Source organism: Saccopteryx leptura, chromosome 1, assembly GCF_036850995.1.
Source record: "Saccopteryx leptura isolate mSacLep1 chromosome 1, mSacLep1_pri_phased_curated, whole genome shotgun sequence".
Classification (NCBI taxonomy): Eukaryota; Metazoa; Chordata; class Mammalia; order Chiroptera; family Emballonuridae; genus Saccopteryx; species Saccopteryx leptura.
Genome location: NC_089503.1, coordinates 384,932,371 through 384,954,058, shown reverse-complemented (window position 1 = coordinate 384,954,058; position 21,688 = coordinate 384,932,371). Strand labels below are relative to the sequence as shown.

The window sequence follows — 21,688 nt, the reverse complement described above, 5'->3', positions numbered from 1 at the left end:
TATTAATGTTTTTCTTCTGTCTTTCTTCTCAAAGGTGCAGGCATTCAAGAGTCCTCAGCTTTGAAGAGTTGCCTCGTCAGGCCCGCGGTGGGCCTCCGCTTCGAGGCGGGGCCTGGTGCAGCCGTCCACTCCCCGCTGGCCGCCAAGAACGGCTTCCTGCATCTGCTGCTGCAAGGCTGTGACCTGGAGCTGCTCACATCGGTGCTCAGTGGCCTGGGGCCCTTCCTGGAGGACGAGGAGGTTCCAGTGGTCATCCCCATGCAGATCGAGCTCCTGAACGCCAGGGTCACCCTGAAGGTCAGAGGGACTGTGGCTTTTCCACCAGGCTTTGTCAGGCGAGGAATTCTGGCAGTGACAGTGTTAACCTCTTGCCCTGTCACTGTGAGAGATGATGAGGAGCACTTTGGGAAATGGACGTTAGCGTTCTTTGTCGATATCATAGCGGTACAGAAATATGAGCTGCTGTCAGAAAGTCCTGGGCTCAGGTCAGACCTTGTCTCCGGCACTGACCTTGTCTTGGCCTGCCACCTGACCGTGCGCCTGTGACCCTAGTTTATCTGGTCCCCGGCTCCCCGTCTCCGCATGGGACAGACTCAGCTGTGCCTCTCGTACCCTGCCAGAGTGTGCAGACAAACAGTGACATGGAAGTCTTCAGGCCGAGTAGCTGAGCGTGGGCTGTGCCCTCCACTGCTGCGCTGGGAGGGCATCACGCGGTCTCCCTCTTCCTGCAGGACGACATGCCCCCCATCTACCCGACGTCCCCAGGCCCCATCCCCGTCACTCTGGCCATGGAGCACGTTGTGCTGGAGCGGAGTGATGATGGCGTGTTCCATGTGGGCGGTGAGTCGGGCCGGCGGCCCCCTGGCTTCTCTGCCCTTTTCCTCTTGTGAGGGGACGGGTGACAGCGGGGAGCTGTCCGTGTGCTGGCAGCAGTTTGTCATCTGGGACCTGTACTTTTTCCCAGCTGCTGCTCAGGATACACCATCAGCTGAAGTACCTCAGAGGGAGGAGAGACAGCCCCCTGAAGAACAGGCGTTCCTGGTGCCTACAGGGGAGGCTTGGGGACAGCAGGTGAGGACCTAACTGAACGGGACCCTTCCCGTAGACCCTGAGGGACTGCAGTGCAGAAGCTGGTGAAGCCTAGGTGCTGAGGAGAGGGCTGTGCTGTGTTCAAACGGGTCCTGGGCTCTGTCTCCGGCAGCAGCCTCTGCAAGTGCCGCGTGAAGGCTGAGTCAGGAGCTAGAGGCGGTGGTTGTTGCTGATCACATCTCCCCTCCGCTCTCCCGTGACTGATAATCTCCCTCCGCTTCCCCGTGACCGGCATCTCCCTCCGCTTCCCCGTGACCGGCATCTCCCCTCCGCTCCCCCGTGACCGGCATCTCCCCTCCGCTCCCCCGTGACCGGCATCTCCCCTCCGCTCCCCCGTGACCGGCATCTCCCTCCGCTTCCCCGTGACCGGCATCTCCCTCCGCTCCCCCGTGACCGGCATCTCCCCTCCGCTCCCCCGTGACCGGCATCTCCCCTCCGCTCCCCCGTGACCGACATCTCCCCCCCCCTCCCCCGTGACTGACATCTCCCTCCGCTCCCCCCCCCCCCCCGTGACCGACATCTCCCTCCGCTCTCCCCCCCTCCCCCGTGACCGACATCTCCCTCCGCTCCCCCCCCATGACCGACATCTCCCTCCGCTACCCCCCCCCCCCCCGTGACCAACATCTCCCTCCGCTCCCCCCCCCATGACCGACATCTCCCTCCGCTCCCCCGTGACCGACATCTCCCTCGGCTCCCCCCGTGACCGACATCTCCCTCCGCTTCCCCCCCTCCCAACATCTCCCCCCCCCCCCCCCGCTCCCCCGTGACCGACATCTCCCTCCGCTCCCCCGTGACCAACATCCCCCCCCCCCCGTGACCGACATCTCTCTCTGCTCCCCCATGACCAACATCTCCCCCCCCTGCTCCCCCATGACCGACATCTCCCTCCGCTCCCCCCCCCCCCCCCCCCCGTGACCGACATCTCCCTCCACTCTCCCGTGACCGACATCTCCCTCCGCTCCCCCGTGACCAACACCCCCCCCCCCCCCCCCCCCCCCCCCCGCTCCCCCGTGACCGACATCTCCCTCCGTTCCCCTGTGACCGACATCTCCCTCCGTTCCCCTGTGACCGGTGACTTCTGCAGTGACTAGCTCTTAGAAAATGTGTAACTGGGTTCTCTTGATTGTTGACAAAACTGTGGATCTTTCTGCTGGAATTCTTTCACCTTCTTCCCTTACTGGTGTTTTTGCAAGGTTGTTACCTTATTCATTAACTGTGAATTACTTATTGTTCCTCAGGTGAAAGACCTGCCCACCCTACAAAAGGAACTTATAGAAACTAAACAAGCACTGGCCAATGCCAACCAGGATAAAGAAAAACTTCTGCAGGAGATTAGGAAATATAATCCCCTCTTCGAGCTCTGATAGCAGTGGCTCAGCCCTCTGCGCCAAGGAGAGGAGCCCACCATCAACAGCGCCCCTGTGACAGACGGCACCTTCCAGTGTTGACGAAGTAGGCTCAGGGCACTGGAGGGACCGGGCAGTGCTTAACACTCTGTTCTGGGAGCTGTTCTAACTTAGATGGCAGAGAGGGCAAAGCATGACGGTGTCCAGGAAATTGGGGGGTAGCTTTGTGAGTGGCTGAGCCTCTCGTCCTGCCTTTTGGTCCTCTGCACACTAGGTGGAACCTTCTCCACACTGTAGGGCCATTTCACCACCTGGTTTCATGACAGAGACATTTGTCCCTCCACAGCCAGTGTGAACAAGGGAAAGGACTCACCTCCCTAGTCACGCACAGAGCCACCAAAGATTCCGTGTCCCGGAGCTTCCTGTAGCGACCTGAGCAGTCCTTGTCCCAAGCTCGGGCCGCACAGTGGAATAGAACAGGAAACAGCCAGCAAGGCGGGAGCCTGGAGAGGCACAAGAATAGGGAGAAGGGGCCCTGCCTTTTACGGAAGGGAACCGAGCTTTTAGCATCTTGGCTGATAGCACAATCAGGTTTTTCAGGGTAAAGTGGCCTTCGTCATGCTTTCATCATTGTGACGCTGTGGTACGGAGTAAACAACAGGAGTGGCTCAGTTGTATCATCTTTTCCTTCTGTAACACAGTTTGTCTGAAATTTAAGTCAAGAAAAAAAGATTCACACCCTGGCCGGGTGGCTCCGTTGGTTAGAGTGTTGTCCCAATATGCCAAAGTTGCAGGCGCAATCCTGGTCAGGGTATGTGCAGAATCAACACGTGAATGCTTAAATAAGTGGGACAACAAATCCATGACTCCTTTCCTCCTGCCCACCCTCCTCCCCTCCTCCCCTCTCTCCTTATGTTCCTCTCTCTCTCTGAAAATCAACAGAAAATTCACTCTGAGCTAGGTTGGAGGCACGACCTCAAAGGTGTCAGTGGGGGAGCCTAATTGTGAGCCCCTGAGCCCACCCAGAGGCCTGCCTCTCCATGGCTGTGTCTGAGCTGATTTCCTGTCACCCCGATAAGTCTCTGTCCCCAACACTAACTTTCTGCCAGCACTTTCCTTAGCTCTTGGTTTGGGAGCTGAAAGTGTTTTAAACTGTGACGTAAACATCTCAATCTGTTGTGTCTCGCCCCCTCTACCCCTGTGGCTTTTTAAAATCATGTGATTTTGACTTAAGTTTAAAAAAAAAGTACCCTTCAACCTAGCTAGGTTTTGCCTCTCCCCCATAACAGTACAATTCCCTCCTCCTTTCTTTCCTGCCTACCTCTTCCCTAACACTCTACCTTCATCTGTAGTTTTGTATACTTCAATCTGTGTTGATCGGACAGAAATTCATCAGCTAACTCACCTTGAATTGGCAAGATGGTAAAGCAGTGATTGAGTAGAGTCAGTCAAGACCCAGTGAAGGAAAGATGAAAGGGTTTCTCTGTGGAAAATCACGCCTAACCTGTAGCTGTTTGAGTGTAAAGGAAACGTGTTCAAGAAGGAACAAGATGTAATTTGTAATTTGTTCAGACTTTTATCAAAGAACTTTTGTTAAGTTTTCAGTAAGGCAGTTTTTAAAGCACCAGGTACTGTGCGATTGTGGTAGTTAGTTGGTCATGCTTAGGAGACAACCTGGGCACGTGAGAAGAAGCATCTTTCAGAGAGAGTGTTAACGGGAAGTTTCCTACTGGTGGATGTTTGGTTTCACCTTATAGAAGACTTCTATAAACAGCCTGAGAGTAGGGGATTGCAGTGCTATCACAGGCCACTGCTTCTAGGCCCTGAAGGTAAACTAGAAGACACCTAAAACAAAGAAAGCAAGACTGCAGAAGGGCTCCAGAGGCCACACCGCAGACACTCAGGAGAGTGACAGGTGAGGTCCGGGCAGATCAGCGGGAGGTGAGGCGGCCCCAGCACGGTCGGCAGCCACCACAGTGGTGCTGAGAGGGGGCGGGTCAGTGTGCTGCTGTGGTCATGAGCCCGGCTGCATCATCAGCAAGGGCACGCTGGCGACAACACAGAACACAGACCACACTCAGCCGCGGTCGTGGCTTAGATTACATGTGCAGCTCGGTGGCCTTACTTACAAAATACAGGTCCAGGGAACAGCAGACAGTACCAGAGGGCGAAGACACCTAGATGGGGACACGTCTTTAAAATGGTGGCTCCTATCTGAACGACGAAAGCTGAGGGTAGTGTCTGATCAGATAGCCGGTCAAGAGGAGGACGCGTTCAGGTCCTGAAACCCCAGCTCTAGAGCTCTACCGCGTAGCCTTTGGGAAAGGCAGATGCTTCTCGTGGTGCTCCAGCCGTTCAGGGAGCTCACTGTCCGGGAGCTGGTGCCAGCGGAAACCACATGGGTGCGCGGGGGCTGGGGGGACGGTCCTTGTGAGGGTGCTTTAGGCCTCCCAGAGGACTCGCGACCACAGGGCAACTTGGCGAAGCACATCTGAGAGGCTGACTGCAGCCCTTCACACGTTCCCCCTCAGCGCTTCCTTCAGAGGCAGAATGGTGACAGAGTGGGCCACCGGTCCCCTCCAGTGTGGCATTTCTACTGTCCTTGGAAGGGAAGAAGGGATTCCCGGAGCTAGAACATGGAACTTCAGTGCCACTCTTCCTCTCCTCCCTGAGCCATCACATCCCTCGGGCATCTCTCTGTGCCAAGAACACGTCTTACCGGCACTGCCGGGTGCACCTTCCCCTGACGCCTGCGCCTGGGGGAAGGCCGCAGGAACAAACCTGGGTGGTACCAAGGCTAACCCCTCAACCAGCCAGAGCCCAGTCAGGTTTCTTGGCTCTCAGGAGCTCTTGTCCGTGTGACATGGAGCCCTACATTTCTGACTTCCATCATGTGGCAGCTTTGGCCATTGTGTCTTGAAATCTTCCCTCAGGAAATGTGGAAGGGGGGTCATTTGTTTCATGGAACTTCAGTAAAAACCATCTTGCATAATAATGTCATACTTGTTTTCAATGGGAGAAGGAACGCTTTTTTCATAATGAAGAAATGTGAACTGGTTGGTTATCCTCAGGATAAATGTAAACAAACAAAAAAGTTAGGAAAAAAAATAGTACTGTCAGCTCCTTTGGTCTGCTTACTATTTCTGCCTTGGAGCTCGAAGACTGTGAACAAGAAATAACCATACCTCAAGACGACGTCTGGAGTGCTGAGCACCTCTGCCTGGAAGACTCGGCCCCTGCACACCACCATTTCCGCTGAGACATTCGCCGTGTCTGTCGTCCAGGGCTGTCCAGCTTTCCTGTTTACAAGGACATACTGGAGACAGGCTTTAGTGCATGTGGACTGGCTTCTCTCTCTTAGCTGGGCTGCAGGGGTGGTTATCTGTCTCAAATTGTGTTTTCAACTCACTGGAATAATGAACTGGTTCCTTTGACTTAAGACCGAAGGCATGGATTCTATTCCTGTGTTGTTGGCTGCTTTTTGCTGTGTATTTAATCTAACCCTGAATTTGCCATGAGCCTCAGTCTTATGTATCCTTTCTCACGGTTCTAAAAGGAATGGTTCCCGTGTATGGAATATACAAGGTGTGAACACCACTCCTCACACACCCTGTAACTCAAATGTTCCACTTAAGCATTGACATTAGGCTCCCTTAGTTCCAGGAGGGAGGTGGCAAGGGGGTAGTTTGAAGTATTGCTGGAGTGACACGGGAACTTCCCATTCCAAACCTTACACCAAGGGCTGGATTTTCCCCTCCTTTAATATTTACCTAAACTTCTGAAGTGAGTTACAGTAACACCACAGAACTGTGGAAATAACTGAACACTGCTGCACAAGCTAGTAGGCTGACTTCCGGTCACTTGAGAACTACAAAAGCCATGCCGTTGCTTGAGATTCACTATGGTCGTTACCAAGCGTTTCCAGAGACTCGGGTTTGTTGTGCTGGCCTTTGACGGAGGACTACGGCTCTGCCCACCCGCCAGACTAGGTAATACTCCTGTTCACCTCTGGGCAGGCATGGGTAGTAGCTGTTGTCAAATGGGGATTACTTCCCCCAACTCTTACGACAGACCCAGGTGAAACACTCCTAAATAGTCTTCAACTGTGAGGTTTTGCTCAGCGGCCAGGCTCCGGATATGAACTTTCTCCCTTGTTATTTGTAAGTTTCAGTCTTAGCCAGTATCTCAAATTGCAGTAGATGTAGTTCCTATAACTTGATTTAAAAATTACTGTTCGAGCTGTTTTTCGGTTTGTCCTCACCCTCACACCCAGTTCGTTAGTTTTGGTCAAGATATAGCCTGAGTCTTAACAGCATTTCTCTGGAATGCGCACTGGGGTCTCCTCCATTGGCAAAGGACATGTTTAAAGCCATGACATAAAATACTGAAAGTCAGATTTGCCCAACTTTGTGAGTCCAAGCCCTTTCCGCAACTCAGGGTGCTAAACAGAACTGGAATCCTGACTAGGACAAGCTCAGGAAAGCTTTGAAAGAACAGCTTCAAAGCCCTCCTCTGTGGGACACTGAACATGAGGAAAGGATTCTTGGGGATTGCCAATTAATACTGTAGCCTTATTACTGCTAATCACTGTCATAAAAGGTCACTCCATCCCCTCTATTTGAGGAAAATGAGAATGTATCCAATGAGCTGGAGTCCTGGTCAGTACTGGGAAATGTTAACGCTGCAATATCTAACCCAACCTCGAGGGCACTGGTTCTGTGAACCACCCTGAAAAGGCAAATTAAATGTATTCAACAGTATTGGTTGTGGTTTGTGTGTTTATAAGAAATCTGAAATCTACGGGCTTTTACATTGTTTTTAAGTGCTTTAAGTATTCTTTTATGTGGTTAAATTTTAAAAGCTCTAGCAGAAGTGGGAAGGGCTCAAATTTTCACAAAACACCCAAGACCAATTTTACTCTGACACCAAGAAAAGAACGATGAGCCTTCTCCCCATTCCAACCAGTTAGAAGATGAATACACACACGGCAAATTGAAAAACAGTTTAATGCTTACCAAAACCATGGGAAAAATCTTCCACGTTTCCAGGAACCAACTATCCCCCCACTCCTTTGTGTTCAGGTATCGGAAGTCAGAGGTTTCTGCTTGTTCCAGCTACTTCAAACCACATGTAAGAAACAACCTAAGACAGCCACTTCAGGCTCCAGTGTGAAACCATCAAAGGACTCTGGGGAAGGTTTTCTCTGAAAGCAGCTCCCTGTCCAGAAGCTGCGTGAGGCCCGTGTGCCCCTTCCGGCTAGCCGAGACAGGCAAGTGCCTCAGAACGCCATGAGGTCCCAATGCTTAGTCCAGGCAAGTATGAAACAGGCTGCATGCCTGATGAACAGGGTTCTGAGAGAGACATTGAAACCACGGGCAGACGCCAAGGCACCACCAGCACCCGAAGTCTGCAATCCGAAGTCTGGAAGCGGCACGTCCTCCAGTGCCAGGCCCGTCTTGGCTTTTGCTCTTAGAAGAAGATGATTTTTTTGTGCTTCGAGTTGGGTATTTGCCCCTTTGACTTTAACCTCCGGACAGCCTCCCTCATGTGCTTGGGCTGTAGTGGTGGCATTTCTCCCCACTTCTCACACACATCCAGGGCTAGACGGGGCAAGGAGAAGGTGCCATTATTATCGGACCTCATTCACAATCCTTGCGAGTCCTGTAATTTTCATTAACTCCTCTAAAGCTTGTTAAGGAAATAAATCAAGACATTTTCTCTTTTTAAGAGACTGCTATAAAATGTATCATGTCAGCTTTAGTAAACAGCCTTTATCATATGCAACAATTACCAGGCTTTATCATAGGCAACAATTAAAAAGATATCTTCTGCCTAAACATATAAAACATGTCACCAGCTAGAGATGAGCAGTGGGCAGTAGCAAGTTCTGTACTGGGTGGATGTGGGGGGCAGTTCCCAAGGGTCACGGCATCAGGATAACCCCACACACCACCCTAGTCAGTCCCAGCGGCTGCTGCTCTGGTGTGTTTACTTTCGGCAGCAGAAACAAGCAAAGTTCACTGGAGAAAAATACAAAGTCTCCTGTCGCCCTGTGCTGAGGACAGGAACCAGGTAGGGACATTTCCTAGATACTTCCTGACTCCCAGTGTGGAAACTTGGAAGGAAAAAAACGGTCATATACTCTCCTGAATACAAAGGTTCCCCCCTTGGTCAACTTACTAGCGTCAGGGGAAAGCACTACAGGCACCTCAGAATAGCCTTGAAAATGAGGTCATGACGGGTTCAATCCACGCCTTGCTCACACCACTCACCTTCTTCCACCACTTCCCCGACAAAAACCTTGGAAATCCCAGACATGGCAATGACGACATTCTGAGACACAGAGGTGCCAGTGATGGACTGGATCAGCTGGCAAGAAGGACAGAGACAGGTGAAGGTCACCAGGGACTGGCTCTAGAAACAAGTGCCCACACAAGCTTGGCGCTGGGAAAGCGTTTCCGAAAGACGGGATGCTGGAACTGAGACGACTGAGCCAGGCTTCTTTCTGTTTGTTGAGACACTACCCTGCACAGCAAAACTGCTCACTGGTCAGATTGTCGAGGGACATGCTCTTTTCTTTTCCCTGCCTAAATGGCCCACCCACTTGCCTAAGACCTCATTTCCAAATGCCAGTGGACACCACTCGAGCCCAGTTCAGTGCTCAGAGCTGATGCAGGGCAGGGCAAGGGCTGTTCTTACCCTTTTAATGGCCGCCTTGGGGAAAGCTGACCGGCGATACATTTCGTAGCGGTTCAGCTGCTCCTCAGAAAAAGACGAAACCAGGATTCTAGACAAAGATTCAGGTGATTAAGTTCACTTATAAGAAGGAATGCTTAAGATATAGTATTACACCAATAAAATCAACTCGCAATTAGAAAATGAATTCTCCAGGGGTTAATAGTGTTAGGTTTAGTGTTCATGAGGAATGAAGATAAAAGTATTTCCACTCTTCAGGAATGTGACAATAAGGGAAACAACTTCCATTCTTACTCCATTAAGAACAGAAACTTAACGTCAGGTCACTGCATCGTACTATGTAGGTTGTGCTCGCAGCACTAGGCTCTCTCCCTGTACTGCTATCTTACTATATACGTCACGGTAACTATTTAAAATATAGGTTCACACTCAAACCAGTAGTTTTCAACATTAACGGATTGAGGAAAGTATTTGTAAAATATATGGAAAAGGGTTAATACTCTGTAGGAATTAATTCTTTCAAATAAAAGGATGGCCATGCCAATTTTAGAAAATAAGCAAAGGACAGATACAGAAAGCTTACAAAAACACCAACGGCCAATAAATATAGAGGAAAAAGAATTAACTTTCATTAAAGAAATTAATAAACTAAGATGAAATACCATTTTTATTTATTTATTTTAGAGAAGGATAGAGATAAAGGAGGGGGGGGAGGAACAGGAAGCATCAACTCCCATATGTGCCTTGACCAGGCAAGCCCAGGGTTTTGAACCGGCGACCTCAGTGTTCCAGGTTGACACTTGATCCACTGCACCACCACAGGTCAGACAAGATAGCATTTTTTTGTAAGGCAGACTGACAAGCATTGAAAAGAATGGTGCCGAGGAGAATGGGAAGATGAACTCAGTGCTGGCAGAGAGTGAAGTTGGAACAAACCTTTTTTGGAGAAGAATTTGGAAATATGTATGAAAACCCTTTGAAAACATCATACTGTTTGAATCAGCAACTACACTTCTAATTCACTGTAGGAAGCAAATGGACAAGTGTGTAAAGATGTGCTCAAGATCCTCCTCATCATGTCCAAAACACTGGAGTAGCTACAGGGACTGGTTAAATTGTGGGTCGTCTACACAAAGGAACAGTATAGCCACTAAAAATGATGATTTACGGGCATAATTTGCTGACCTGAAAATATTTAGCAAGGTATATTAAACATAAAATTTGGAAAGGTATATACCCTGGGTAAACTCTGAGTGGTGGAATTGTAAGTAATTATTTCTTCTGTTTTTATCTGTATTCTCTGAATTATTTGCAATGAGGCCATACTTCTTTTACAATCAGAAAACATAATGAAGCTATTTCCTTCCATTCTGAAGGAAATTAAGGCCTAGATCTACAGTTATTGATATGCAACACATTTACAGTATTTAACGTGAAATAAAAGGGTTACAAATAGTATTTAACATCTTTGAAAATTTAAATTATTTTACAGATATGCAGGGGTGAGCAAAAGTGCAGTTGTAACACAATAACCAATAAATAATAATACAAGAATAAACTTATTTGTGTACTCACAACTGTAAACCTACTTTTGCCCACCCCTGTGTATGTGTAGAAAATATCTTGGAGAACACACATCAAAACATTAAGTGTTTATATTGGTGGTAAGATCTTTTTTTTTTTTACTTATATTTTCTATGATATGCCACTGTATCAATGGCTTTATTTTCTTTTTTGAGTTTATAAAAGAAATAAAATTCAAGGTCAAGAAAAAGAAATGAACTTTGTAGAGTCAGGTCAGAGCCATGCAATGGGGGAAGCTCGGCAATTGGGCAGAAAGCCACTTACTGCATCTTCTGAATCTCATCTTCATCCACTTTCTGCTTCTTCTCTTTCTTTTCTTTGGTCTCTATTTTCAGTTTTTTGGCAGCAGGAGTGAGTAATGATGGGTCTTCCCTTTCAACTGCTGTTAAATCTGAGATGTCCTGACTCTTGAGCTGAGAAGATGAAAGAAACACTTTTGCCCCGACCGGTTAGCTCAGTCAGTTAGGAGTGTTGTCCGGAAACAAGGTTGAGGGTTCAATCCCTGGTCAGCACACACACGGGAAGCAACCAATGAGTGTACGACTGAGTGGGACAACAAATGAATGTTTCCCTTAACCCTCCCCCTCTCTGCCTTTCTCTCTCTCTTTAAAACCAAAAAAATTAAGCTCCGGGCAGATAGCTTGGTTGGTTCCAGCGTCATCCCCCAGCACCGAGGTTGCCCGTTCGAGTCCCTAGTCTGGGCATATACAGGAGCAGCTCTATGTTCCTGCCTCTCTCTCAAAAAAAAAACCAAAACCACTTTTATATATTTGGCCTACTTTCCAGACTTGGGCAAGGTAAGAACACATCATTCTCATTACAACACAACAAATCCATTTATTCAGTAGCATTATGGTTCCAGGCACTGGCTGTACCACTGAGTGGAGGTAGACTATCTCTTTTAAAGAAGTTTACAGCTCCAAGTCCAGTTTTCCAGCTGAGCTATGATTATAGGTCCAGTATCTGTTTATAAAGGCAATAAAAGGCCAAGGACTATGAACACCTCTCTCTTGCTGAGCCCACTCTTCTAACCTCACTCTTTAGAGGGGATGTCAGAAAAGTCCTTTCCATCCAGCCAGCTCTTCTGCCTCTAAATCTCTAGTCCTCTTCAGTTGTGCTGATTCCATGTGGGAAGAGTATTAAAAAGGAGGCATTTTCTCAACAAAACAGTGCTTCTTTGAATTTGGAGCATTTAATTGAGCTCCTCCCACCTTTGTTAATTTTAATCTAGGGCTACTTAGAAAACAGTTTAAAATGTTCAGGTGTTCATTTTTTGGGGGGTGGGGAATGAAGGAAGGAACTTTTAATTTCAAGTTTATTGCACTGTACTAATAGAATGTGGTTATGCTTTCTACTGTTAAGAATTTTTTTCTGTGTGGTCAGGTATATGGTCGATTTTACATTAATTTAAAACTTTAAAATTTATTCATTTTAGAGAGGGGAAGAAAGAAACAAGGGGAAAGAGCAGGAAGCATCAACTTCCATTCGTGCCTTCACCAGGCAAGCCAGAGGTTTCAAACCGGTGACTTCAGAGTTTCAGGTCAATGCTTTATCCACTGCGCCACCACAGGTCAGGCTAGGATAAAATTTAAAGGTGTTTCAAAAATGTATCTTCTGTTGGGTGCTAATTTCTGTATTTAGTGAGCTCTGTATTGGACTATGCTAAATAGTCTTCAAATCTTTCCAGTCCTTGAGATGTTTCAAAGGTTCCTTCTTAAAAGTTTCCTCACCTTGTTCTTTCTCTAAAAGTTCTTACTTTATATATTCAATAATTTGATGCAACTTGATGCTCTGAAAGGCTGCTTCCTTCTAATCTTATGTCCTTCCACGATCGCAAGTCCCTTCCTTATAGCTGTAAGAACCCAAGACACTATCTCTAGAAATGGAACCCAGAGAACAGAGGTTCTGGTCCCCTGACTGACGCTCTACGAGGCAACACTGCGGAGCATTTGGCGCGGCACAATGGACGGGTTTGGTGCGTTTATGTCACAGAGAGACCCTTGGACATGAGCACCCAGCTCACTGGTAGCAGTTCGTTAATGTCCCAAGAGGGTAAGCAGGTGATTAAACCAGTAACTCCCTCCGTCTCTCTTTAACTCTGCAGCCTCTCATCACAAAGTTATGCTGAAGCAACACCTAAAAGAACCCCCGCCCACTACGAGGTGAATGGGATTCTATAGAGCTCTGGCACTCTCAGCGTGACGTCGGATCCCAATTTCCTCATCAGGAAAACCAAGATGCTGTTTAAAATTCTCTTACAAGTAGCTTTAACAGCCAAGGGATTAAAACAGCAGGGGTTAAAAATGCCCATGCTGAGGTCTCTGGAACCGAACCAGCACTATAGAGTTTTGCCTCCCCCCTACCCCCGACCCGCCTCCGCGACTGCAGGCCCAGGGGGAATCCTGGTGAGCGGGAATTATCAACACCTCCCTCCCTACCTCGCCTTCCTCAGCCGCAGCTTCTTTCAAGTCCCCCTCTGCGTCCCCGTCAGTTTCCTCCGGGATTCCGTCCGCGTCCGGGGCCCCGGAGCCCGCGGGAGCAGCAGCCGTCTCGTCGGACGTCCCTGTCTCTCCACCTTTGTCCGTGGGCGACTCGCAGGCGTCCTCCATCGCGGCGAAAAGAAAGGAGCGGAGATGGCACCGATGTCCACACGCCGAGGGCTCGGGACCGCGCGCCGCACTGCAACCCGGGGGCGTACTTCCTGCCGTCGCGCCGCGATGACATCACGCCTACCGCTCCTCGGAGGGTCAATTTGCGGCGCGCGCGAAGGACCTCAAGGCTCCGCGTTAGCTCTGATTTGGTGGCGGTGGGGGAGAGGGAAAATTGAGGGTGCCGACGTCTGTTTGTGGATTTTACCATCCAGGCAAACTAGCCCTTGTAAAGGAGTGCTGCGTTGTTTCCAAGGACTTCTTTTTTTCTTCCCGTCTTTCTAAAATCGCATCGTCAATGAACTCCTGCCTTAACCCGCTTTCCTCAGTCAAGTTGGGGGTGCGGGGGGGGGGGGAAGACAGGAAAAAACGCAGTTCCGTGGCACGCGCGTGGCGTGGGATGCGGCTTCCTGGCTAACGTCCATGCAGGGACTCGGCCTCGCACAGTTCATCTGGCCCGTGCTTTCACTGAACTACCAGCGTCTCCCGTCTGACCCGCGAGCACCTTACAAGAAAAGTCATACAGCTTGAGCGGAATTGATCCATCTATTCACTGCGCAGCCATTGAGCGCCTACTCTAGCCTAGGAATAGCGCCAGTACCAGAAACAAAATATAGTTTATACCCAATTAAATGACTTTTCCATTTCACCAGCACTCAGGGTCGGGGTTGGTTTCACAAACCTGAGTTTTCATGGTAGTCGGGTTAGTCTCATCAAAAAGAAGGGGAAACAAATCCGGCCGGGGCTGGGGGGGGGGCAATCTATCCTTTGACTTTAATTTTAGGAGCCATTTCAGGGATTGGGAGCATGAGGAAGTGAAGATAATTCATTTTGAAAATTTCCTCTCTTCCGTCATGGAGGTACGGAAGGAGACATTTTATTCACCTCCGTATCGCTGGCTCCCCACACCCAATACATTTTTAAATGTATGCGAGCTGAAAGCATGGACTAGGAAATGTAGGTGCGCGTTACCATAGTTCTCTCTTTGTTTCTACACGGCCTGGATGAATTACCGTATTTACTGTCCTGTGGGCTCCCAAACCTTTGGGTAGGAGCGCGCTTCGGGAGGCGGACCCAGGTGACCCCCGTTTGTTCCCTTCCGCCTGCTCAGCCGTTGCCCACACCGCGGTGTCGCCTCGCCACTGGAGGCCAAGCTCGGCGCAGCGAGGTCCACTCCGCTCACCGCACGGCCACCTGCGCCGCCGGCCGAGTCCCGCCCAGCTAGGTGGGCAGGGGGCGGGGCCAGGGGCGCGGTGACGCGTGACGCCGGATCCCGGAAGTGACGCGCTGGTTGGGGGGGAAAGGCGGGGGGGAGGGGGGTGGTGTCCCCGGCAGGTTTTGGGGGGTGCGTTGCCCGGAGACGGAAAGTTTGGGAGCCCGAGCAGGCTCGGCTGCGGCCCCGGGAAGGGCGTCCTGGGGGCAGTGGCCCTGGGGATGGGGAAGGAGCAGGAGCTGCTGGAGGCGGCCCGCACCGGGCACCTCCCGGCTGTGGAGAAGCTGCTGTCCGGGAAGCGGCTCTCCTCCGGCTTCGGGGGCGGCGGCGGCGGCGGTGGTGGCGGTTCCGGGGGCGGCGGCGGCGGCGGCGGCGGCCTCGGCTCTTCCAGCCATCCCCTCTCCAGTCTGCTCAGGTGGGTGGCGCGCCGGCGCCGGGGATCCGCCTGGGGACCAAGGTCTCTTGGGTCCCTAGAGAGAGCTCGAGACTCCTGAACCCCGGACGGCGTGGGTGTCGGGGTGCCCCGAGGCCAGGGCCGGCGGCCCACGGGATGGGGGACGCTGGTGCGGGTCCGAGAGGCGCGTAGCTCTCCTCGTCTCGCCTCCTGACCAGGCTATGAAGAATGGTGGGAGTGCCCAGGTGGCCACCTCTGCCGCATGGCAGGCACAGCCGGCTTCACCCTCGCCCGCTGTAGGGTGCTGTCGTATCTAACAAACCACTGTGTGTGTATATATATGTATGTTTTTCGTCTCTTTCACCTCCTGCTTAAACTGCCACGCCTTGCAGAATCTTGCGGCCCCTCTGGAGAAAATTCTCTTGGTTCCCTTCTTTTGGGAACTTGGAACCTTCCACGGGGCTCTGCAGGACCTGGCTTTTGTTGTTTATGTTAAAACTGTCTCTGGACTTATTACCACCTTCAGAATGGTCTTCTGTGACACCCCGCCCCTTGGGCTTGAAGCTAAATGCTAGTTCCTCGTAGTGAACCTCGGTGGATTAATAGGATTAGTCAGTCTGTTAAGGGGCATATGCAGGATTCATTAGGGGGTTTATTCATCAAGAAATAAAGCTTTAGAAAGACTTGTTTAGGAAACTCAAGAGTGCTTTAAATGTCTCCAAGGTCTGTTATTAAAATAAACACTTGAACTTGAGCTGTAAGGATTGAAAGAAAAAGATCACTTTTGTGCAGCTTGGAGGGGGGATTGTCGTGTAAAATGTGTTGGTTCAGCAGCATTTTCATAGCCTGTTTTCTTTTCCTTCCTTGTTCTTTTGAGGTTTTTAAGAAGTGGAAGTTCATTTAGAAACAGCTTGGTTTGCTTTTGTTCCCCATTAGTTTGTATAACTCTAATTTGGGTGAACTGGGACCAAGGAAGCCCAAGGCTCCGATGAATTGTTAGGCACTAAGCCCTGAATAGGAACCCAGCTCTGTACAGGAAGATTTTAAAAGCAGTATAAAAGAACTCTTCCTTAGGACTTATTTTGGGGAGGCAAACGCCGCTCTTGTTTGCTGCAGTTTCTCCAGCCCCTAGAACAATGCTGTCACACAATCGGTACCCAGTTTTGTTGAGTAAATAAAAGTATCAGAGGATGATAAATTTCTAAATAGACCGAGGTGGTGGTACTTAGGGTATTTGTTAGTTCAGAGAAATGAGACCTCACTTTGGGATGAGATGGCTTCCAGGAGGAGGGGGACTTCAGCTGGCTGTGGAGGAGGGAAGGATTTGGGTAGATGAACTTCGAGTGTTCCAGGTGGGCACACCCTGATGAGAGAGGCACAGAAGTGGGAAAGGAGACTTATTTGGTGTTAGTGGGACACAAGAAGAACTTCCTGTCTGGAGCCTTGAGTTGTTGGGTACTATAAAGGGAAAATAATGATGGGTGGGTCCATGTCCATCCTTCAGAGTAACTTAGTCTTTCTTATATTTATATTCCCAGCCCCTGAGTTGTTGCCCAACAACTCACAGGTGTTGGGTAAATACTTCATAAAAAGTTGATTTTATACTGTGTATGTATGGGGGAGACAGACAGACAGACAGACAGGAACATCAATTTGTTCCTGTATGTGCCCTGACTTGGGATTGAACTGGCAACCTCTGCTCTTCAGAACGAAGCTCTAACCAGCTGAGCCATCTGGCCAGGGCTGAGTAAATGTGCTTCGAATGCGTGAACTGAGTTTTGAATCTTACCTGGATTACTTGGATAGTTCTTTGCTTCTGATGTTTGAGAGATGAGAGAAAGACTACAGAAGTTCTCATGCATTGTGAGAAACTGCGCATACCTCCTGCCTTTGAGTACAGGTCCAGTTACTCATAGTGCTCTCACTCAGAGACTGCTGCAGTTTTGCTGAGGATTTAACTGCTGTGTGGTTAAGCAAGCCTAGGAAATCTTTGTTGAGCACGATGTTTTTCCCTTGGGTCTCATGCTAATATAATGTGACCAGTCTGTCATAAAGTGTGGATGGTGGCGTTTTCATTCTCTTGCATAAGAGCTGACTCCTACTTGCTCCTGTGTCTTTGTAGAGATAGATAACCTGAGAGCCAGCCTCTCCTCCCTGAGACTCCTTGGGGCAGGGAGGATCTCCAGGCACTAGGTGTGTCATTAATTAGAGGTGACTCTTGTTCAACCTAGTGAACGACTTCTGAGCAAATGAGCCCGCACATTTAAATAATCCCTAGGTCAGCAGGTCCTGCCTTTTGAGATTTGGAAATAGTAGAGGATGGTCCACCCTGCCCACACTCTTCACCTCAGAGACCCTGGGTTATTTAACAGGAGCTGTGGAATCCTAGTTCAGATGTGGCCTTGGCATTAGCTCCCATAACCTACCCCCACTGGTACTGCCAGCCCAGTCTATGTTTGTCCAGCCATTTGAGTGACCAGAATAGGAGCTTACAGCTGCAGTGGATAGAAATGTTCCAAACCACACATGTGTTTGTCTTTTCGTTTATTTATTCATCTGTTCATCTAGTCATCTATTTATGACCCTCTCCCCATTCCATAAGAGCTTAGTGCTTACTATTAAGCTACAGAATGCTCCCTCGTTCACCCTATCCCCTTTCCTCTTACACTGCGTGGGCTTAGGTCTGAACTTTTAGCCCTCCCTAATGACCTTAATCCACACCGACCTCTTAAGCTTCTGCTGCTTTGGAGCCCATCATCTGTAGCTTGTCCTCTGATCCTTTGCTTGCCCAGCTTTACCAGTGGATTGCTTCGGCCTGTCAGTATAATGTTAGCACATAGTGACCCGCACCATTGAGAACACACCCAGGAGTCAGAAAGTCAGCAAAGAAAGAAGACTTCCAGATTTGAAAAACAGTTGTTATAAACTTCGTGTCCTCTGAACCCATCATGTACCGGACACTCAGAAGCAGTGCAGAACTATGCTCCAGGCCGCTTGTTCTGGAGTCAGACTGCCTGGATTCATGTTCCACGGCCACCACTGACTTGATACCAATTGCTCAACCTTGTGAAGTGGGGATTTGACCTGGCCAGGTAGCTCACTTGGTTAGAGCATCATCCTGATTCACGAAGGTTGTGAGTTCGATCCCCAGGGCACATACAAGAGTCAACCAATAAATGCATAAATACGTGGAACAACAAATTGATTTCTTTCTCTCCCCTCCTCTAAAATTGATACATTTTAAAGAGGGGGATAATATTGCCTGCCTTCTAGGTATTGTCTCAGTAGTGTGTGTAAGAAACTTAGGACGGGGCCTGGCACGTTGTAAGCGCTCGCTGCAGCCATGCTCGGTTCAGTTCGGCGCACTCAGTGTTTGCCGCGCTGCACCTGCTCGGTGCCGAGTACCGTGCCAGGCATTTTAAAGGTGTTCTTTCATACTTGGCTATCTGTTTCCCAAACAAATTAGAAACAGTAAATAAGGGAGAGGACCTGCTGAGACAGGCACATTAATGCCATTCACTTACCAAACAAATGTTGATCCCTCGTCCGCTTGGTGCCAGGCCGGTGGCTGGGATTGCGGGACGCACTGCGGAGTTTATCTCAGACCGGGTGGATAGTGGGTGCTTTGTCAGCATGAGTCAGTCCTGGCACTGCCCCCTCTTGGAAGCACACCCACACCTCTACCTCCCCCCACCTCAGGCCTGTTACCTTTGCCTTTCTATCTCTCTTGAGCTCCAAGGGCCCTTCTTCTGCTTCTGTGACCTGTTTCCTGGGCCCACACAACCCAACTGGCTCTCTTTCCTACCTAGGCAACTCTCGAAAGAAACTTTCTCTTACAATTAAAGGGAAAAAATTAGTTGGTCCCTCTCCCAATATGTGGTCTGTCCCCTTACAGCGTTTATAGTAGGTGGACATGTCTGCGTGATGGACAAAATAAGAAACAGGAAAAGCAATGAAAATCGAGCTCCTCCTCCCCTCCAGTAATTTGAGACTATTAACATGGATGTATATAACCCTGTACACCTGGCACGGCCTCAAGCACCACTGAACTATATAGCTTAGTGCTATAATTACTGCTTATTATGAGTCTTGGCCATCAAGTAAAGGTTAAATTATGTTCACTATAGTTTATTAATGAAAGCAGCAAAAACATTTTAGTTTTCTATACAAAATGATTCAAATATAATTATTATTACTTAAAAGGACAAGCAGTAGATTACATAGAAAGCATTGCTGTTTAACATGTCTAGTCCTACAGAGGCTCTGGAGACCACGATTTGACTTTATATAATGTCTGTTGTCAAATTGTTGAGCAAGAGATGCATGCCTTCCGTCCGTAGCTTTGACAAGCACTGTATTAATTTTTGTTTTTCACAAATAGGAATTTTATTTGTCACTATTATGTCTGATTTTTTTTTTTCCATATTTCTGAAGTGAGAAGCGGGGAGGCAGAGACAGACTCCCGTATGCGCCTGACTGGGATCCACCTGGCATGCCCACCAGGGGGCGATGCTCTGTTCATCTGGGGCATTGCACCTTTGCAACTGGAGCCATTCTAGTGCCTGAGGTGGAGGCCATGGAGCCATTCTCAGCGCCCGGGTTAACTTTGCTCCAATGGAGCCTTGGCTGTGGGAGGGGAAGAGAGAGATAGAGAGGAAGGAGAGGGGGAAAGGGTGGAGAAGCAGGTGGGTGCTTCTCCTGTGTGCCCTGACCGGGAATTGAACCCGGGACTTCCACACACTGGGCTGATGCTCTACCACTGAGCCAACCAGCCAGGGCCTTAAATCTGAATTTTAAACAGATTCTTGGACTGGGGGCTCCTGCCCATCACTTTGTTCGGCTTTAGCCCCTGTCTTGTCCCCAGAGACTTTTCCGGAACTGCTCCTGTCACTGTGAAGCTGCACGAGTTTTCCCAGTTCAAACCTGGGCGGCTTCGGCATTTTGACTTTTCTAACAAAGACATCATGGAGCAGATAGATAGGCTGGCAAGCCTTTTCCAGTGCTATCTGGGATCAGTTTATTGACCGCTTCTTTCAAAGGATGTGTCTGCGCCTCTTGGGTCAATGATTTCCATCACCTTCCTTTGGGTCTGGCGGATCTGCTGATGCTGAGCATAAGAGGTCTTCCAAATCTGACTGTTGTGTTATTATTATTATTATTATTTTTAGTAAAACCAACACAGAATAGACAAAACAAATAACCACTGGTAGACTTTACACCAGTACGAGCTTTAGATGTGGTCCGTCATTTTTGACCATGGAGCGCATGTTGTTACGGGTAAGATCTAGCAATGGAAGTTACTCAGGCGGCTGTTGCCCTGAGCACCCGCAGCCATTGGCTTGAATTTCCTAAATGCACCTTCATAAGTCTGCAGGTCAGCTGGGCTCGTTTCAAAAACACGGCCCCTGAGACCGACCCTAAGATGCAATTTAGGCTGCTCGAATTCTGGTACTTTCACATCACACCACTCTTTCTTAGAAAATGGGTCAGACGCTTTCTTTGTGGCTCCCTTTCTGCTGCCCTTTGTCAAGGGCTCGGGGTGGTAGGGCGGCCAGACTTCCTCACTCATGTCGGTTCTCAGCCGTGGGCACGGAGCGGGCGCTGGGTTCTCCGGCGGGTGGGGGGAGTGCGGTGTGTTTATGGTTAGAGTGAAACTTCCGATTTCCAGGAAAGCACCTTCTGTGTGAGGATCCAGTAGGAGTCGGGTTAGAGTTGAGGTCTATCAGTGAAAGGGAAAAAGATCTGAGAAAAGGAACTGCAAAACGAGAACATCATATACTAGCTTACAGCTGTCACTTGAATTACCAGCCGCACAGGGACGGACGGGTGATGCGGAAGTGAGGGCACGTGGAGGGCGGAGGGCACAGGGCGGTATGCGCTCCGGGGCGCCCATGGCGCAGAGGGACTGAGCGGAGGCCGTATTGGGGCGCGCGTTGTGTCAGGGTTTAGAAAAGCTCTGCACTTCAATTTCTCAAGCAGAAGACTGAATAAGAAAAGAAGCAGCCAGGAAACTTGTGGGAGAAATCTGAAAATCGATGGACATTTATTTACCGTATTTCCCCATGTATAAGACGCACATTTTTTCAAAAAAATTTGGGGTCCAAAAACTGGGTGCGTCTTATACAGTGGTTGTAGGGTTTCTTTACTTGCATTTCCCGCCTTTTTATTTATTTTTTTCTTTTGTATTTTTCTGAAGTGAGAAGTTGGGAGGCAGAGAGACTCCCGCATGCGCCCAACCGGGATCCACCGGGCATGTCCACCAGGGGGTGATGCTCTGCCCACCTGGAGCGTTGCTTCATTGCAACCAGAGCCATTCTAGTGCCTCAGGCAGAGGCCACGGAGCCATCCTCAGTACCTGGGCCAACTTTGCTCCAATGGAGCCTTGGCTGCGGGAGGGGAAGAGAGAGACAGAGAGGAAGGAGAGGGGGCGGGGTGGAGAAGCAGATGGGCGCTTCTCCTGTGTGCCCTGGCCGGGAACCCTGAACGGGTTTTCGTTCTACCATTTTTGGGTTTGGGGGGAGAGCAAGGAAGACAATCCAGAACTGCCATGAGTTTCCCAAAGTTACAAAGTTCTTAAGTAAGGAATGAATAATGATAATTTTTGAAAAATGGACTCTATTTTAGGGACAGTAAAAGGTTCTGTCATGTCAGAAGATACAAGTTACTGATTATTTTATTTTTTAAAAGATTTTATTCTTATTCATTTTAGAGGGCAGGT

At 49.4% G+C, this 21,688-nt stretch overlaps 3 protein-coding genes across 9 annotated transcripts in view; 2 read left to right on the top strand and 1 right to left on the bottom strand.

Moving 5' to 3' along the window:
• BLTP3A (bridge-like lipid transfer protein family member 3A) overlaps window positions 1-7,195 on the top strand; it is a 65,244-nt gene extending 58,049 nt beyond the window's left edge. Inside the window, exons 18-21 of the mRNA XM_066359602.1 lie at window positions 35-297; window positions 732-840; window positions 965-1,071; window positions 2,328-7,195. Of these exons, the coding sequence (XP_066215699.1) occupies window positions 35-297; window positions 732-840; window positions 965-1,071; window positions 2,328-2,453 (605 nt within the window). The 3' untranslated portion in view covers window positions 2,454-7,195. The remainder of the gene's footprint in view (window positions 1-34; window positions 298-731; window positions 841-964; window positions 1,072-2,327) is intronic.
• A 227-nt stretch (window positions 7,196-7,422) lies between these two features.
• TAF11 (TATA-box binding protein associated factor 11) lies at window positions 7,423-14,574 on the bottom strand. 2 transcript variants are annotated; one of them, XM_066359595.1, is made up of 6 exons: window positions 14,377-14,574; window positions 13,154-13,868; window positions 10,980-11,128; window positions 9,135-9,222; window positions 8,708-8,804; window positions 7,423-8,035 (listed from the first exon to the last, which is right to left on the bottom strand). In XM_066359595.1, the coding sequence occupies exons 2-6, from the start codon at window positions 13,322-13,324 to the stop codon at window positions 7,905-7,907; spliced, it is 636 nt and encodes a 211-aa protein (XP_066215692.1). In that variant the 5' UTR covers window positions 13,325-13,868; window positions 14,377-14,574; the 3' UTR covers window positions 7,423-7,904. The 2 variants fall into 2 exon arrangements, with proteins under 2 accessions (XP_066215692.1, XP_066215691.1); XM_066359594.1 differs by lacking the exon at window positions 14,377-14,574 and having other exon boundaries at window positions 13,154-14,347.
• A 109-nt stretch (window positions 14,575-14,683) lies between these two features.
• The window catches only part of ANKS1A (ankyrin repeat and sterile alpha motif domain containing 1A), a 188,685-nt gene continuing 181,680 nt past the window's right edge, over window positions 14,684-21,688 (top strand). For all 6 annotated transcript variants that reach the window (XM_066359608.1, XM_066359605.1, XM_066359607.1 and 3 more), the window contains exon 1: window positions 14,684-14,991. In XM_066359608.1, coding sequence (XP_066215705.1) covers window positions 14,798-14,991 — 194 coding nt within the window. In that variant the 5' untranslated portion in view covers window positions 14,684-14,797. The remainder of the gene's footprint in view (window positions 14,992-21,688) is intronic.